The sequence below is a fragment of the Arvicanthis niloticus genome, chromosome 28, assembly GCF_011762505.2.
Source record: "Arvicanthis niloticus isolate mArvNil1 chromosome 28, mArvNil1.pat.X, whole genome shotgun sequence".
Lineage (NCBI taxonomy): Eukaryota > Metazoa > Chordata > Mammalia > Rodentia > Muridae > Arvicanthis > Arvicanthis niloticus.
Genome location: NC_133436.1, coordinates 19489565 through 19509653, shown reverse-complemented (window position 1 = coordinate 19509653; position 20089 = coordinate 19489565). Strand labels below are relative to the sequence as shown.

At 37.4% G+C, this 20089-nt stretch overlaps 1 protein-coding gene across 5 annotated transcripts in view; it reads left to right on the top strand.

Moving 5' to 3' along the window:
* Window positions 1-20089, top strand: part of Adgb (androglobin) — a 125731-nt gene that overhangs the window by 85798 nt on the left and 19844 nt on the right. For 3 of the 5 annotated variants that reach the window (XM_076926844.1, XM_076926841.1, XM_076926843.1), the window contains 5 exons: window positions 5171-5358; window positions 7561-7745; window positions 8407-8606; window positions 15274-15330; window positions 18205-18316. In XM_076926844.1, coding sequence (XP_076782959.1) covers window positions 5171-5358; window positions 7561-7745; window positions 8407-8606; window positions 15274-15330; window positions 18205-18316 — 742 coding nt within the window. The remainder of the gene's footprint in view (window positions 1-5170; window positions 5359-7560; window positions 7746-8406; window positions 8607-15273; window positions 15331-18204; window positions 18317-20089) is intronic. The other 2 variants (XM_076926842.1, XM_076926845.1) reach the window with 1 other exon arrangement.

Genomic DNA, 20089 nt, shown 5'->3' with positions numbered 1-20089 from the left:
CCATAAGTTTGGGTATATTATGCCTTTATTTTCATTAAATTGTAGAAAGTATTTATTTTTTTCTTTATTTCTTCTTTGACTCAGTGTTAATTGAGTAGAGAGTTGTTCAGTTTCTATGAGTTTGTAGACTTCCTGTTGTTTCTGTTGTTGTTAAAGTCCAGCTTTAATCCATGGTGGTCTGATAAGATGCAAGGGATTATTTCAGTATAATTGTATCTGTTGGCACTTGTTTTGTGACAGTGTATATGGTCAGTTTTAGAGAAGGTTCCATGACATGCTGAGAATGAAGTATATTTTTTTGTGGTTGGAAGAAACATTCTGTAGATATCTGTTAGTTATATTTGATTGATAGCATCTGTTAGTTTTATTCTTTCTTTCTTTAGTTTTTGTCTGGATAACCTGTCCATTGATGAGATTTGGGTGTTGAAGTCTCACTTTACTAATGCATGGGGTTTGATGTGTGATTTATGCTTTAGTAATGTTTCTTGAAATAATGTGGGTGCCCTTCCATTTGGGCCATAAATACATAGTATTGACACATCATCTTGGTGGATTTTTCCTTTAATGAATATGAAGTGTCCTTCCACATCTCTTTTGATAAATTTTGGTTGAAAGTCTATTTTATTAGATATTAAAATGGCAATTCCAGGTTGCCTCTTGAGTATATTTGCTTCAAAAATCTTTTTCCAGACCATTACGTGGAGGTAATTTCTATCTCTAATGCTGAGGTGTGTTTCTTGTATGTACTAGAATCATGAATCTTGTTTTCGTATCCATTCTGTTAGCCTGTGTCCTTTTATTGGGGAATTGAATCAGTTGATGTTGAAAGATAGCCAAGACCAATGATTGTTAATTTCTGTTATTTTGATGTTGGTGGTAGGTGTGTGTGTGTGTTGGGGGCGGGGGGGGGGAGAGGTTTCCTTCTTTTGATTTTGGAATTATTTGCTGTGTTTTCTTTGGTGTAGTTAACCTTGGGTTGGTGTTTCCCTTTCCTTCTAGCATCTTTTGTGGGAATGGATTTGTGGATAGATAATATTTAAATTTAATTTTGTCATGGAATATATTGCTTTCTCCCTCTATGGTGATTGAAAGTTTTGATGATTATAGTAGTTAGGGCTGACATCTGTGGACTGCAAGACATCTGCCCACACCCTTCTGAGTTTGAGAACCTCAAGAGCTTGGGTGTAATTCTGATTGATCTGCCTTTATGTTATTTGGCTGTTAACCCTTGCAGCTTTTAATATTCCTTTCTTGTTCTGTACCTATAGTGTTTTGATTATTATGTGAAAGGATGATTTTTTTTTCTGGTCCAATCTATTTGATGTTTTGTAAGCTGCTTATATATTTATAGGCATGTCTTTCTTTAGGCTGGGGTAATTTATTTTCCGTTGTTTTTGAAAACATTTTCTGGGCCTTTGAGTTGGGAATCTTCTTCGTCTTCTATTCCTATTACTTTTAGGCTTGGTTTTTCCATAGTGTTCCAGATTTCCTGGATGTTTTGCATTAAGAACTTCTTAGAGTTAACATTTTCTTTGATCAATGTATTGATTGCTTTTATCATATCTATTGTACCTGAGATTCTCTCCTACATCTAATCTGTTGGTGATGCTTGCCTCTGTCGTTCCTGTTTTCTTATCTAGGTTTTTCATCTCCAGGATTCCCTCAGTTTGTCTTTTCTTCATTGCTTCTACTTCACTTTCAGGTCTTATACAATTTTATTCATCTTCTTTACCTGTTTGGTCCTATTTTCCTGTATTTCTTTTAGGAACTGAGTTCTTTCCTCTTTAAAGGCCTCTACCATCTTCATAAGATTATATTTAAGCTCATTTTCATTTGATTTAGCTGTGTCAGAATATCCAGAGCTTGCTCAAGTAGGGTGGCTAGGCTCTGGTGATGCCACATTACTCTGGCTGTTACTGTTTTCTGGCTCTAGTTTCTGTCTGTCTGGGTTTGTGGTTATTATAAATTCGCATGCTTACTTGTGAGTTTTCTTTGTTGGATGGTGTTTTTCCATTTGTTTGTGTTTCCTCTTGGTATTCTAACCTGAGAGTTCAGGGAGTCTGGTGAACAGCAAACCTTCAGTCCAGTAGGGTATCTCCACTGGGGTTTTTGTGGCCTGTGTACTCTGAAGTTGTGTCTGCTAAAGTTGCCTGTGGCTTCTCTATTATCAGCAAGGCCTAGAACCCCTAGTGCCTGAGTGTCCTTCAGGATACAGGCCCAGTTGTGGAACAGAAAATGGAGTATAAGATATGGGGTATAATTCTTTTCAGGTGTGTTTTCAGGGGAGCTGGCTGGCAAGGCTTGTGTCAGGGTCTTAGTTATTGTCCCTGGTGCCATCAGGTGTCCAGGAAGGCAGGCAGAGTTGTGGTACAGGAAGTAGAATACAGTGTATGGGTACAATTTACAGCTGTTGGATGTGCTTTCAAGAGAGTTGTCGATCCAAACTCTTCATTTTTTTTAAAATCAATGAACCAGTTATCTTATCTATACTTAACCATCCCACTTTAATTTATAATCATTATATGTAACTACTTTTTGAATAGTATTCATAGTTTCTTTATCTTGGTACCATTTACCATTTTATACACATCAACCATGCTCTTAGAACCCCTATTGAACCCACAGAATGTTCTCCTGCTCGATATCCACTTTCATGTTCTAATAAAGGACATTTCATCAAAATTGCCAGGACTATGATAATTCCCTTACCTATGGATGTCACCTTCTACAGCATCATGCTGTATTTAAATCCAACTTTAGAAAAGAGTTGCAGGCCTTTCCATAGCAAACTTGTTTTTATACATAGTTAATTTTTGTCATTTATCAGGTTTGACTTCTGCTGAAAAAGAAAACAAGTTTAGAGATCACAAATATTAAAATATAAGAAAGCTCAAAACAAGGAGATAGTTTTCGCTAAAGCAGAGGTTCTCAACCTCCCTAATGCTATGCCCCGTAATGCTTTTATTAAGTTCTGTACCATAAAATTGTTTCGGTTGCTACTTCATAACTATAATTTTGCAACTGTTATGAATGGTAATGTAAATAACTGCGTTTTCCATGGCCTTAGGTGACCTGTGTGAAAGGGTCATTGGGCTCCCAAAGGGATAGAGGCCCACGGGTTGAGAACCATTGGTGTAAAGGACAAGTCTAGAAAAGTCATACACGCCATCAAAATCTGGAAATAATTGTCCCTTCATAAAATACATTATTATGCTAATATTAGTCATTGGCTCTTGATTTGGGTAAGGACATTTAAAAATATTTAACTGAACAAAACAAGAAAATAACTTTTTATCTACAGGTTTGGGTGTTCATTCATGCCTGCATTTGTGTGTCTGTGTGTGTGGGGGGGTTGAGTTTTGTTGTTGTTGTTGTTGTTGTTGTTGTTGTTGTTGTTGTTGTTTTCAATAGTTAGCTCTTTGTTTTGTTTTGTTTTGTTTATTTACTTAATGTATGTGAGTAAACTGTCACTCTCTTCAGAAATACCAGAAGAGGGCATCGGATCACATTACAGATGTTTGTGAGCCACCATGTAGTTGCTGGGAATTGAACTCAGGCTACCTCTCCAGTCCCTCACTAGTTAGCTCTTTAAACTAAGGTTAAATCATATAAATTTCTTTCAAGGATGCAAGTTGACTCAAAATGCAAAGGCACATTTCATCTCCATTCAGCTCTTATTTTGCTAATTTTGAATTTGTGTTGCAAATTCAGATGGCACCAAATAAGCCCCTTCCTCTCTCAGGTCTCTACCCTCTGTGTCTGTCTGAGTTTAGGGAAAGAAATGAGAAGACTGAGGAAGAGAAGGTAGAGATGAGTGATTAGAGAACCAGCTTCCCTCTGTGCTTTTTGTGGCATGGTTTTTTCATCTCTTCGGGATTCTCAGTCTTTAAATATGCTTGAGAATTACTTGTGACCCAGGTAAAATTTATGCACTCAAAATTGAATGTTACTCCAGAACAGAGCTGACAAAAAGAAAATGATTTCTTCAGTCTTTGTTCTGTAGTCCGTGTCTGCCTTCACACTCTGGTACCTGAACAGCATGATGACATGTATGTAGCATGATGATGTGTATGTAGCTTATTGAAAGTCATCAGTTTCCAATGTATTACATAAAGATTGTGGGTTTTAGGTATGTTTTTTCTATTAAAAATATAGTTTTATGAAGTTAAGAAAAAATACAGGATAAATTAGTTTTTTCAAGATTTCTCGGGATTTTTCATAAGCTAATATATACTGAATATCTCCAGGGGTTGGGGAGGGATGTAACTATTCCCAAAAGTACTAAATTATAAAAATCCATTTTCACAGTATATATTGGGACGATATTTCACAAAACACATCTTGGACTACGCTACTGCAAATTGAAGGCCTTGTCATTTTCCTGCATGGCATTTCTATCTGTCAATCTCTTAACCATTAAATAATTTGCTCTGGCACTGGTGAACCATCTTGATGTAACATCCCAGGGATGTTCTCCAGAGAGAAGTGTACATCTTCATCCACATAGAGGATGTCTAAAACTAATGCAAAGATACATAAAATGTATCCCTGGGTGCTACCCAACTTGAATACCTGCTGGTCTTGATGAGACCTCATCCAGAGTTACCAGCACCAGGTGGGCTTGAACGGCTTTGTCATTATTTACCTGTGCCCTAGCTCTATGGTCTAATGAAGTTTCTCTTCCTTATAAACTCAGACGGGCTTGTCAGGAGTCTGTTTTGTTCCTTTGGATTTTCACAAGGCATGCTTTGAAGCTTGATCAGAACCCTCATTAGACCACCTAGGTTTGCAAATGTTATCCTTCTTCAATTCAAACAAACTGCTGTTTCCTCTACTCCTGTCAAAACTCCTCAAGACCAAACAGTATAATTTAGAACACTGACCTATTAGATTTCTCAGTTTTTTTCATTTGTTTAGAGCACTAGGGATCTAAACTAGGAATTCACACAAGCTAGGCAAGCATCCTGTCACTTGGATATACCCTCAGCCCTAAAATGATTATTTTTCTGAAGAATCTTAAATAGAATGTTAATGGCTTGATAATTCTTAAGAGATTCTGGGCTCTGTGTGGATATATCAATATAGTAATAGTTATTTCAATGTGTGGACCATATATATGAGAGACTAGTGGCAATATGAATCCTATGTGTGTGGCCGCCCTTTCTTTTAGAAGGGATACACATTTGTGGCTGAAGCGTATACTGGTGAGACATTCGTATCAGGTGCACGGTGGAAACTACGGCTCATCGGCTCTTACAACCCACTCCCGTTTCTCTCCCGTGACTCTCCATGCAACACCTTCTCCATAAAGGAAATCAGAGACTACTACATTCCTAACGACAAGAAAATCCTGTTCAGGTACAAGTATATGATAGATGGATAAAGGTGCTCTTTAAAAATAGTAATATTTCTATTGAAATGAATTTATAATTCTGAATTCGTTGTTTTAAGTTTTGTTATTTTATAGAAATAACTAATTAGCAATAACATGGCTTCCTCTTATATGACTTTCACTGAATTTCTTCCAGATTCTCTACAAGCTACTTGATGTTCTCCTTGCTTTGCCTTATCTATGGCTCTTCTCTGGTGGGACAGTCCTTGTTTGTCATCCCAGCCTTCTGTCCGTGTTCCCCTATTCGCCACCCTTGAATTACCAGTAATGAGTCTACTTTGTTTCATTAGTTGCTTCTGTGAACTGTGATTCTGATATACCACCCTTTGTGTGTTCTCCCTGTCTCTTCCCAATGCTCTCACATTACTTTAGGGTCTTCATGATATTTGTTAAATGAAAGTGTTGGTGTTGGAATCTGGGAGTCCATTACATTACTTTAAAGCAATTGCACTGCCACCCTGCCTTCTTAATTGTTATGTCTATCCTTTATTATCAAGGTAGTTGTCTTTCTAATATACATATTTACACATGTGCTATAAAATGTTTGTAAACGTTCCATTGACTGTAGGGTAAAAACTTAAGCTACAGGGTCTAATGTCCTTACTCAGCTTCCAGGTAACAGCCAGGCCTGTCTCTTAATAGAAGAAAAGTTCCCCTCCCCGCAGAGATGTCAGTTATACAGTTTTATTTTCCTTGCATATTAGTTTGTGATATTCTATCCTCATTTTGCCACTTCAAAAATAAATACTGATTATTTTCAAATTGCAAACCCTTTGCATTGAAATCTCCAAATATAAGTAGATGATCCTGGTGCCATTTCTATGGTACACATTTTATGTGATGTATACATTTTAGTTGATTATCTGTGCATCAGCCTTTATGAAAATTAATGTGAATTGAAGGCATGTGTTTTTTTTTCAACATAGAAACTAGCAATGTGTCCAATGCATAATTGGCCTGCATTAAGTATCTTCTCTTTTTAATAGAAAATGTTCTTTCACCCAAATTTAGAAAACACATTAGATATATAAATGTCATTCATAATCAGAAAACCAACTAATAGCCTTAGTTTTTAGATTTGTAATTGTCTCTTATGTCATTTCTTTCTAGTCATAGTTTACCACTTTTAAAATCCTAATAATGGGAGCTTTGTGGTTCTGACATTCCATATAGCATCATGTAACAGTCATTTATTAATAACATCAAGGTGTTTTAGCTGTTTTATGACTGTCTATATTTGATAGATCTGAATATGCAATCGCTGACCATTGACATGGCTCCTTATTGTTAAAGCCATGACAGGAATGGTCATTGATGCCTAGAAAAAATGATTTCTGAGGTTTTATTAGATTCAAAAGATGATAGATTTTAAAGGCAAAACTTGACAAATACTGTGCTTTGCCTGATTTTTTCCTATAATATTTTAATATTATACAGGGAGGGGCTTGTGGTAGGGAAGGCAGGTCACTCTGGAGTTCAAAGTGATGGACTTTGCATGGTTTGCCTTTTGTTTTACTTTCATTCACTTAGAGAAATTGAAAGTCTGTAATAGGTCCCGGGCATTTGTGAAGAATTGCTAGAGAGAAAAAACAACAACAGGAAAAAACAAACAAACAGGAACTAGAAAGATGGCTTGGAGGATAAAGTGCTTGCCATGAGATTCCCAAGCATGCCAGTTCCATCTCAAGAATTCATGGAAAGGTGGAAAGAGAACCCACTCGCCTGTACATGTATACTTGCACGTTCCATGTTCTCTCTCTCTCTCTCTCTCTCTCTCTCTCTCTCTCTCACACACACACACACACACACACAAACACACACACACATTGAAATAAAATTTTTAATTAGTGGTAGTCACATGACTATCAAGGACGGTAGCTTTTAGATCTATACTGCTTCATAAATGGCTTCTCATCTTAACAAAAAGATGCATTTCCTTCTTGAGATTTTCTGATGACAGAAACATATGCTACTGTTTTTCTCAGCTGTGTGGTATTGGGCTCCTTTGTCAAGGTCTGCAGGGGCTCTAGGGTTTTAGCATGTCCCTGTGCCTTACAAAGCGATATTACTTTCAGACAATCGAATGAGAACAATCACAGCATTTCCTTTGCTGACTTAAGGGACAGACCAGTGTATTTGCTCATAAAGATGACCCTTTCTCACAACAGGTATTCCATTAAAGTGACAGTGGCACAGGCTATTACAATACAGGTCCGCACATCCAAACCCGACGCCTTCATCAAGCTGCAGGTGCTGGAAAGTGAGGAGGTCATCGTGAGTACCATGGGCAAAGGGCAAGCCATCATCCCGGCCTTCTACTTCCTTGGAAACGAAAAAGCATTGAGCTCCCAGTGTGAGTACCTGTCTGGAGTTTAGTCTCCATTCAGAAACAGATGCTTGTGTTGCTGTGACATTTAAACTGTTTAAAATAAAAATAAAACTCGTCACTTGGCAAACACTGGGGCCAACTCCAATGATGCCATTGTAATTCTATATCTAAGTAGGCTCCAAAAAACAATAGATTGGTTAAGACTCTCCTTTAAAAACTGCTCTTTGAGAAAAATTATTTTTTATACATAAGCCTGCTTTTATTTTTTTTTAAGACCTATTTATGTGTATGTATATGAGTGCTTGCCTACATGTCTGAATGGGCACCATGTGAATGCTGGGTCCCACAGAGGACAGGAGGAGGAGTTGGATCTTATGGTACTGGGGCCACTGGTGGTTTTAAGGCACCATGTGGATGCTGGGAACTGAACTAGGATCCTCGTCCAGAGTAGCATCTGATCTTAAGTGACAGTGGCAGAGTAGCATCTGCCCTTAAGCTAGCTCTCCAGCCTCATAATAAATTTCTCTAAAACCAGAAAAATTTGAATAACCTAATGTTGTATTTTTATTTTATCTTCTTAAAATAATCATGTCCTTTTAAGTATAGTATATTCTATATGTGTATATGTAACCTATTTATTATTCAATAATATCAAATATTCTAACATGACATTTCTCCTTTGTAGCTAGCAAGCAAATTCTCTTATCTCACATCTCACCCAAGAAAGAACCAGAAGTGCTAACCAAGAAAAAATCTGGCCAAACAGGTCAGAAATCCTTCAAAGGAAGACCTGGAGGTGGACTAACAGACACAGGAATGCCCCTGCTTGAAGAAGAAGTTATGAACATACCCACTATCGAAGAAAATTCTAGCATGCCACAACAGGTACATTAACTGAAAACTACAATTAATTATTTGGTGGTAGGAAGCTGGCTCAGTGGGTAAAATGTGTGTAACTCCAGCCTGGGAGTCCTAGACAAACAGATGTCACTTGCCAGTTAGCCTGGGAAAAGATAGAAAGTTCTGGATCTAGTGGGAGAGTCCGTCTCAAAAATAAGGTAAAGACTGAGAAAGAAACTCAAGCTGACTCTGGCCTCCATATACATGTTCACCAACTGGTACCCCGTATTCACATGAGCACAGGCACACAGAATGAGCACGTAAGTGTAAAGAGAGGGAAGAATTTATGGCACAGAATGTAAACAGGGACTGGACAATAAATGTGATGATGATCAAGATCATACAACTTAGAAATCATTAGAGACAGATGTAAAAGTAGGAAGAATGAATCAAGAAGCAGCAGTCTTAATTAATGTGAAGATACCCAACTACCCAACTCAATAGAAACCAAACAACTATTGGAATGGTGTAGAAAAAAAAAGATACGTTAGTAATCCAATTGAAATCTTCAATATATGCTTCCTGATGAAGCTGACAGCAAAGTAAGAACCATTTTGAGGATTTACAATTTCTAATTATAGTGCCTTTGTCTTGGCATATGCTGGACATTAGATTACTTCCTATCTGTGTGCCTGTGAGCACTCCTGTGTGTGAGTATGGGGACACATGTGTCAAGACCCACTACAAAAAGCCAGAAGACAGCCTCTGGTGAAGGTCCTTGCCTTCTATCTCATTTGTAACAGGGTCTCTTTGCTGTTTGCTACAGCACATACTCGGGTTAGCTGACCCAAAACTTAAAGGGATGCTCCCACTTCCAGCCAGTATCTTGACACAGGAGCACTGGATTACAAATACAGTTACTGCACCTACCTTTAAAAGGGTTGTTGAAATTTGAATACAGGTCCTCACACTTTCAGGAGAAGTACTACATTCTTTCAGGCATTCCCTAGTTCATTCAGAATATTTTAAAAGATAGATTTGGGGGCTGGAGAGATAGCTTAAGGGTTAAGAATGTTTGTTGCTCTTGTAAAGGACACAAGTTTGATTCTCAACACCCAAACAAGGTGACTCACAACCTTCTACAACTCCAGCTTCAGAGACTGAATATTCTCTGACTCCTCAGGGCCCTTGCATTCATATGCATGCACATGCAAAAGGAAAGTACTTATTTTAAAAAAGATAAACGGTTTGCGATGAAAAATTAATAGGCCCCTCAATAAAAACCAAAGTACCTATATATGGGCAGTATTAGCATAATGCAGTTGCAAATACATTGATAATAATTAATAGTTTAAAAGCCCACAAGTGTAAAAACATGATAAAGAATGTTAAATTATCTTTAAGTTAAAAAGATCAACTGAGTATTTATGAAACATAGAACTCGATAATGAAGTTTTAATAACAACTCTAAGATGGTATTTTGTCAGCAACCATAATGTGTGTTTAGTGAAATACCGACTTTACAATTAATCAGTGAGCCATGGATGTTTACAAGTATGTGAGCTAAGCTTAGACAACCAGAGTTAGAAATGAGCTCCATAGTAACCCATTGAAAAACGACAAGGTTCTGAGAGTGGTGTGAAATTAAGCCGATGAAACAAACAAAATGCCTCAAAATGAATTATCTGTAGTTTTTGCTTTTAATGGTTCTAAAGCCTATGTGCTACTCATAAGACCTGGGAGAAAACAGAAGGCATAAATTTACCGAACACAGGAAAATGGCACAGAACTCAAAGGCCATTGAGTAGCACAGGCTAGTCTATGCTTGCAGAGTTAAACACTAGGGCAGGTGAATCTAGTGGTGGGTGAGAAAGGAGTTTGGCAACACCTATTAATAAGGAAGTAACAAAATGAGCGATGTGATTAAAAAAATTGCAATTATAACACCTTCAACATTTTCCTTTACTAAATACATCACCAGCTGGCTTATGGAATGGATCAAGGAATAGTATTTTCTAGAAAACAAGAACAATCTTGTCTTATTTGAATAGTAAATTTGAGACAGGGTTTCACACTACAGTCTGTGACTGGCCTGGAACTTGGTATGTATCCCAAGCTGGCCTTACTTGTGGTTACCCACAAACCTCAGCCTCCCATGTGCTAGAATTAGAGTCATGAGGCCCTGCACCTAGATTCTTATAATAGTTTTACAGATATCCACACAATCTTGAGCTCAATAGCCAGATAAGGAGAACATGAAAGAAATGAATGAATTTAGCTAATCAAATGATGAGAAATTATTAATGGCATACCAGTTAACCAGTTCCAGCAGTGGTAAGAGTGGGCAGAGAGCATCTCTCTAGGAATTCATTAGAAAAATCTAGTAATGTAAATCCACAAAAACAGACTACAGGAGAATAGTTGTGTGGCCCTTGGACAGCTTACCATGCTTAGCTCCAGATGCTTACAGATGCTTAATGCAGAAATAATGCAAATCCTACCAGGAGCCTTCATCGAGAAATTTGTACACAATATTATATTAATATTTGAACTTGTCATATTTTCCTTAAAATGGCCTAAGAAAAGAATCCTCAGTATTATTGATAATATTTAATAACATTGCGACATTACGGCAATAGAGGATCAAACTGGTTAGTGGCAAAGTAAGAGAACTACTGAGTTATTTGTAGATAAGATTACTTATCTATACATGCCTAAAAGATTTCAACGCAATACACAAACCTTGGAGCTAATGAGATTTTTGAAGCTTGCCAGGTACACTGCTTCTGCATTTACTCAACCCTCGGTACGACACAGACCCTCAGTGTTCCAGTTCACCCTTAAACCTGTACCCTTGTTATTCACATATAATATGAAGAGACCTCTGCACAGAGAGCCACAGTAGCCTGCTTAGTAGTAACCTGCTGACATATGTGAAAGCAGGACTTTAATGGACACTGCTCTATCTTGTGTGACACTGTGCCCTTAACTACCAACTCTGCTTCTCCTAGAGTCACATCAGTCATCAGCTTCGCTCTGTATGAGCATTGGAACATGAGACAGCACAATGGGTTGTCTTTCTTAACAGCAATGTAACTGTAGAATAACTGACAGTTGACCTCAGCAAGCACACAAGGAAGTTGTCTACACACTAAGCATTTACATTTTAATGCAGGACAGTGAAAGTCAGTAAGCCATCCAAAACACTGTAAATGACCTTCCTACTTAAGAGAAGTAGTCCCTGCTTTTCAGTCAAGTGACACAACATTAGAAACACATTAGTTAATCTTTTAAAATCAGGCTTAAAGTTGAGGGGGTATTATATACAAGCCTCTCTGTTGTAGAATTGTTTTTAATCTCCCTTTGGGACTTTTACCCCATCTTTAACGACCTACTTTCTAGAGAAAAGGCACACACAACCTTTATATGTACAATAAGCCTTAATCAGCACAACAGCTGGGCAGATATCTACCCTCTATGTTATTATTTCTATCTCACAGCCAATAATTCCGTTATATAATTTGTCATATTTTGTCTGGGCTGCTCTTAACTCCAATTAGACAACACATATGGTCATTATTTCATGACTCACATAACAAGTGGCTGTCTCCTCTTTCCACCTTCTTCTCTCCCTGGTGATTTTCCTCTGATCACAATCTGGGAACCATAAATCCCCTCTATGTCTCCTCTGCCCAGCTATTGGCTGCCAGCATCTTTATTTACTAATTAGAAATAAGTTGGGGGCAAGGTCATATAACATCACTTGGGTGCAAACTCTGAACTCTCTGCCTCTGGGGCAACTAGATCTTCAGACCTGCTCTCAGCGTTACAACATATAACAAAAAAACACACCTCAACAGTTCTCCTTTTTAGTCCAAGAAAATCCTCCTTTTCTCTCAGATAGAAACTGAATACAATTATAGCAGTTATGAAAAGTATAAGGTATACATTTATAATGTCCAATCCATTATATTTGGCAATTTAGATAAAGTATTTTATCATCAATCCTATTTTGGTGAGTTAGAATTTTGTATATAAATTATTTATGTTCTTAACATGTTTTACCATTCTAAAAACATCTTTTTAGACCTAGAACACCTTCTTAAAATCTAAACAACTTAAGTTAAATTGTGCGACTATAATTAACTCGTCTTCAACCTCATCAGAGATTTGAGAAGAAATAAATATTATTTGAGTATCAGGGAGTATAGGGACTCAGCTTCAAAAAATTATAGAAGTAACAGAGATAGACTATTACCTGGACAGTCCCCAATATTGCTTATAATGTTGGAGAATCTTTCTTTAGCCTTCTGGCCCAGAACATCTGACAGACCTTAAGTGAAGCAGGAATTATGAAGGACTAACTTATCCAGTCTTATCAGAGCTTAGCAATCAACTATTTTTTGACTATTTGTTCTTTATGGACAGCATTCTGTCTGCAGATAAAGTTAGGGCATGTCTTGCCCAGTGGCTAGCTTTCTGCAATTATAGCAACTCCATCTGGAGGTTACTGATGCTCATTTCTTTCTTTAAAGTGGACTGGGGGTGTTTCCAGAAGGAAATCTGTCTAATAGTCAAACAATCCTTCGATAATGAAATGCTTTTAAATGCCATATCCTGTGGATCTCTGATGATTCTGAAGACCATCTATCTATACATAGCATATCTGAATTGTTAAACACTGCTTAGTTTTAGCTATTTACTATTTGAATAACTTTGAAAATATTTTATTGCAATTTACTAGATTAGTACCTAATATGACCATGAGTTTGACTATCTGACTATTAACTGGCATTACTTAGTTATCCTAAACAGTTTGTTGAAAGAACTGGGATTAAACTTTGTATTGTTAAATGTGTTGCATAGCAACAATACCTATTTAAGAGTAACAAAATTAACCTTAAAATTTTATCAATATACAAAGATTTATATCAATGAAAACCCCTGTATCAATATATACAATTCTGTATCAGTGTAACAAAATGTAACCTCAATTCTGTATCAAAATATAAAGATCTCTATCAGTGTAAGATTATAAAATGCTTTTGTTTAAGAGTAGATTTAATAACCCATCCCTGGGTTTGTCTAATTTCTTATAATATTACTATATCTTCCCATTTTTTCTTTTTATCCCCCTTTTCTTTGCCTAAGAAAGGCTAGAAGAGAGGAAAGAAAAACTAGAAATTCCTGACTCTAAGCTTCCTATTTTGTTTTTTTTCTGTCCAAGACCATAATTATTTATAAATTATACCTTAAAATGATAACATATCTAAAATTTATAAAATATTTAAAATTATACATTCCAATTTAAGTAATTGAGATAATTTTTTTGCTTGTTTCTTTGTTTGTATTTTTAATAATTGCTTTCTGCTGAATTGGGGTAAAGAATTTCTGTTTGGAGCCCAAAAGAAAATTGAAAAAAATAGTTAAGTCAAAATAAAGCTAGCTGGCATTATTTGTTGTCCAGTCTTTATGTGTTGAGAAAGATCAGGGCTTAACTGAAGTCCTGACTGGAACAATCTGAAAAGCTGGATGAACCCAGGTCATCAGGGCAGCCCTTTCTGGGTTGTTCTTGAAACAAGTCTCTAAATACAGCATCGGTTGAGACAGAATCAGGCAGGGAGCTGGAATGGTAGGTCATTTCAGCAACTCCAAAGGGTGGATTTTGTCAGGGCTGCCCTCTTGGTGTTTCATTCTGTAAGATATAAACCTTAAAACCAATATTTAGTTCTATAAAGATATTTGTATGGAACGTGCAATGAACATATCAGTTAAGGATGAATTTGTGTTTCTTGTTTGAGCTGGTAAACTACAACTGTCTTTCTTTATGAGTTAGTGTGATCATGTACTAAAGCTGCAATGTACATCTGTATTCATGCTGTATGAAAGGATGCCATAATGATTTTTGAGGACTCTGTAGCCAACAAGATCCATTGGCTATGTATAGTTGAAGTTCAGGCTAGAGACATTTTTATGGCCCAGCTAGTTTCAGGGCTATTCCTATGTAGAGGGATCAGCAAATCATGTTACCCGACTTGTTTGGTCTTTTTGATTTCTTTTTCTGCTGCAGCCAAGATCTTTAGGGGGCTTTTCTCTATCAAATTTGATCCTCATTACTCTGAAAGGAGTACAAAGCCATTTTAAATTTCCTGTTAACACAAATACAGAGCCTCTCTCCTAAAATAGCATTTCCTGGGTCCAGCAACCCAAAGTCATTAAAAGTATAGATTGATTTGAGTTAGAGCCTCCTTTTAATTTAGGTTTGCTCTATTTTGTCCTCACTCATAGAGTATTTGTAATTTCATTATAACCACTGAAGTGATACCCATCTTTAGATTGATAATTAAAACACATTATTATTTATTGAGATAGGGTTTCTCTGTGTAGTCTAAGCTGACCTGGATTTGTTCTTTACATTAGGCAGGCCTCAGACTCACAAGAAACCTACCTGTCCCTGCTTTTGTGTCCTAAACATTGAGATGAACGCCCTGGATTTATTCATTTATCCATGTCTCCTTAAAAACATTTATATCGATTTTCATTTATTTCTCCCTTCTTGGAGATTCATATTTCTGTGGATAAATATACTTATATCCCCTTTCCCTTTATATAAATTAAATTAATATCCTTTTAATATTTAACTTTATTTAAATTTCATTTTATTTACTGTATAACCCTATTCTCAAGCCATCAATTATGTGTCATGTGCTAGGCCAAGCAGTCCCAGTTTTCCCGTGGAGCCCACTTTGAAGGAAACCAGGTGCTTAAGGTAGCGTTGACATCTTAATTTATTTAACTTTTTATAACTTTTTTGATTGCCGGAGGCATGCAGCCTTGCTCTTTGCTCTCTGAGCAGCAGGACTTGGCTGCATTGCACAGCAGGGGTGTTTAGCATCTGCACCACAAAGCTGCATCTCCAAGGCAGCATAGAGCTTCATTTGGGAAGACCCCAGTCTGAAGTTGGAGCCTGCCACTTGGTGTGTTGTTTCTTTTCAGTTTGGGGGGAGCACAGCTATGTCTTAGCTTAAGCTATAAACACCAGAATTATGGGTGCCAAATTAGCATGTATTTTAGTCTTTGGACTCCTGCATGGTTTGGGGAAAACCCACCAGGTTTAGTGAAAAACTGACTTTACTAAGAAACCAATTTTACAGTAACAGCTTGTGGTTTTTATTTGGGAATCTGAAATTAATTTTTAAATTAATTTCTTGAGTTTTTTTTAACAACATTGCTTTAATCAGCAAAGGAGCTGGGCAGATATCTATCCTCTATGTTATTATTTCTATTTCGCAGCCAATCATTTTGTTCTATAATTGCCATGTTTGTCTGGGCTGCTCTTAACTCCAATTAGCCAACCCACATGGTCATTATTTTATGACTCACCTAACCCATGGTGGCTTCCTCCTTTCTCCACCTTCTCCTATCCTGGTTCTCCTCTGATCCCAAGCCAGAAACCCTGCACTCCTCCTATGTCTCTTCTGCCCAGCTATTAGATGCCAGCATCTTTAGTTACTAATCAAAAATAACTTGGGGGCAAGGTGATATAGTCACTTGGGTCTAAGTTTGGACTCTCATATCTCTGGGACGACTAAGTCTTGGGGATTTGTACTTAGCATTACAATACATAACAACAGAACACAACACTTCTCTTTCATGTGCCACAATACTTCTCTTTCATCTGTCAAGTAGCCTGCAGTGAACCTTGAAATTCAGTGCAATCATAATCCAGATAAAAAAACCCTCACCATTCAAAGAATTTATCTGAAATTACTCTAAAATTTATAAGGGTGAATTGTAATCTGAATAACTCATTGTTGAAATGGAACAGCAAAGAGAACTTTCCTTTTCAAATATGAAGACATACTAAACCAGTCGTTCTCAATCTTTCTAATGCTATGGCCCTTTCATATAGTAGCTCTTTATGCTATGGTGATCCCAAACCATAAAATTATTTTTGTTGCAATGTCCTAACTGAAATTTGCTACTGCTATGAATAATAATATAAATATCTGACATTCAAGATATCAGGTATGGTTGAGCCCGTGAAAGGATTATTCTACCCCTAAAAGGGGTCACTACCCACAGGTTGAGAGCCACTACATTAAACAATCTTTTTAGTGATAATTAATATTGGTTAGTATAGAAATAACTTGAGTAAAGTAAGAAAGTAGAGAATTTTAAAAGTCCCACAATCTTTAAAAATGCAAACACATACAATTTCAGTCTCTTTGAAATACCTATCTCTTTGAAAATTTAAAGTCTTTTAGAATCCACTATCTCTCATCTGTGGTCTCCAAGAACCAAGGCACAGTCACAATCAAATCTAAACAAACCCAGACTTAAGCTGTGAATAACTCAATGGCCAATGTCTGGGCTCTTCCAAAGGGCTTGGCCACTTTCCCTGGCTTCATCTTCTGCAGCACACACAGCCTGTCTTCTAAGTGCAGGGAGGCTCCGCTCCAATGCTATTGTGCTCTCAATGTTCGCATCTTCTAAATGCTGGGCTCCACTTCTGTAGCAGAACTACAGCTCTGCCAGAGCTGGGCTGCACTTCCACCAGTAGCTTCATTTAGCCTCTCTTCCTAGTGCCAAGTTCATCTTCTCTGCATGACCCCTTCAGTCCTGGACTTTCACCTGCCACTGAGGCTACACCTTCAACAATGACCTCTTCTGGCCTTTCATGTGCCAAGCCTCAGCTGCTGTCCATGACCCCTTCCTGCCTTCAAAACCAGTATCTTTTATTTTTTATTTTTATTATTATTTTTTTTTTCGGTTTTTTCGAGACAAGGTTTTTCTGTATAGTCCTGGCTGTCCTGGACTCACTCTGTAGACCAGGCTGGCCTCGAACTCAGAAATCCACCTGCCTCTGCCTCCCAAGTGCTGGGATTAAAGGCATGCACCACCACTGCCCGGCTCAAAACCAGTATCACTTGGAAGACTACACATGACCATTCATTGTCCCAGCAAAGCAAAGGTTTTACTTGAGTGCTTCTGGTCTTTTGTTAATCAGAGTTGATTCTCCAAAATCTAAAGTGAAGTGGGAAGGAAAGGGTTTATTTGACTTACTCTTGCACATCACAGTTTATCATTGAAGAAAATCAGAGCAAGAATTCATAACAGAGGTGGAGACTGGAGATAGGAGCTGATACAGAAGCTATGGAGGGGTGCTACTTATTGGCTTGCTCCCTCTGGCTTGCTCAACTTACTTTTTTTAGGTTGAACCCAGGGATGGTCCCACCCACAATGGAATGGGCCCTCTTCCCACATCATTCACTAATTAAGAAAATGCACTACGGGCTTGCCTACACCCTGATTTTACTGTGCCATTTTTTCAGTTAAGGTTCCCTCCACTCAAATGACTCTAACCTGTGTCAAGTTGACAAAAAACTAGCCAGCATAAAAAGAAAAACTGAAAAGCAGAAGTGAAACTATTAGCCAAGGGAGAAACAGACTTTTCTATCAGAGGCTAGAGAGCTTTCTTGTCCTCTCCCACAGCTAACACTATAAATAAAAGTGAACTCCAGGTGTGCTGCAGATTTAAGTGGGAAAAATTACACTTATAAGCTTGACCTAATAAGTCTTTCAATGCATATGCTGTATAGATTCTTTTGCTTGTCCTGACTCACACCCTTTCCTTTCACAGTGCTACAAGTACATCATACAGTGCTTGGTGTTGTTTAACAGCTGGCCTCTAAATGAAACTCAGCTGGCATTTGTTCAAGCATTAAAAGACATGGAGAAAATGGATATCAAAGGTATGTCATCTTAAATACTTTAAAAACGTTTTATTTCATGTGTATAAGTATTTTCCCTGAATGTATGTATATATTCCATGTGCATGTATGGTGCCTGTGGAGGTCTAAAGAGGGCATTGGATCTCCTGAAACTGGAGTTACAGCTGATTGTGGGTCTCCATGTGGGTACTGGGAACAGAACTCTGGTCCTCTGCAACAGCCCCTAGGAGTTCCTTCTCTCTCATTTTATGATTTAATGTTTTCCAAATTTTACATCCTTATAGCCCAGAATTAAAACAAAAACAAAAAGAAGTGAACAAACAAAGATTTAAAACAAACAAACAAACAAAACAAAACAAAAAAAAAAAAAACCCCTAAGTCTAATATATAGATACATATCTGACCTGGAATCTTTCTCCCTCCTCTCTTTTCCCTCCCCCTCCCCTTCCCTTCCCTTGACTTTCCTCCCCTCCCTATCCCCCCCTCCATCTCTTTCTTTCTTTCTTTCTTTCTTTCTTTCTCTCTTTCTTTCTTTCTTTCTTTCTTTCTCTCTCTTTATGTCTCTCTGTCTGTCTTTCTTTCTTTCTTTCTTTCTCTTTCTTCCTTCCTTCCTTCTTTCCTTCCTTCCTTCCTTCTTTCTCTTAATTTATTTACTTTATATCTAAATAGCAGCCCCTTCTCTCCTTTCCTCCCAGTCCCACCCTCACACCTTCCTCTCCCAGTTCCCCCTCCCATTCTCTGAAAAAGGAAGCTACCCTCCCAGCCTGGCAAATCAAATCGCAGCAAAACTAGGCTCATCCTCTCCCACTGAGGCCAGATAAGACAGCAACAAAACTTATGGTCAGCCCCTGCTTCACTTATTAGGGGACCCACATGTAGACCATACTACCCATTTACTACATATGTGTAGGGGGCCTAGGTCCAGCCCATGCACACTCTTCAGTTTTTCATTCACTCTCTGTGAGCTCCCATGGACCTGACCTGGGATAGTTCTGCTATTATTTATAGGAACCGTGACTTCAGGCTATTGTAAGACAATAGTGCCACCTTCTGGTTTATTTCAGTACCCACAGTTCACTAAAACAGCTGACCGGGTCACTGAAGGAAATAAGAGACAGGAGAATCTTGAGCTGGGAGTTCTCAATGGTGTATGCCTTCAGATTTGCAATGCTGTCGTTCTAAACTCTTTTTGTCAAAATGCTGCCTCCTCATGTTGATAATCAAGGCTTTTGAAGTTCTAATTTTTCTATTAAAACATATAATTTTTATCTTTATCAAAAATGCTTGTTTTAGGGGATCAGATAGTAAAGTGCTTGCTGGGATTTTATTATTATTATTATTATTATTATTATCATTAACGAGAGAACTAAACAATAAATCTTTGTGAATACAAGTCAAAAAGTCTTTGACAAAACAAAATATTACATGCATCATATATTAATATACTATTTAATATAATTATATTTTTCAGTTACATAAACTAAACATTTTAAGATATATTACAAAACATGTATATACATGTGTGTATATATATATATACATATGCATATGTATATATATATACACAAACATTTTTTTGGTTTTCACTTACTAGAAAGTGAGTCTCTTATCAAACATCCACTTTGCCCTAAACAGGTTTAGAAATGTTGAGAATGTTCAAACACCAACCAGATTTCAGTTTCTGGGGATATATATCAAAACACTAGCTTAATCATAAAAAACAAACTTGCATTTCTATCTCTATGGAGGTTTCTTCATCTACTGAAGGTTCCCCTCTACTGTGCACTGGGTAGA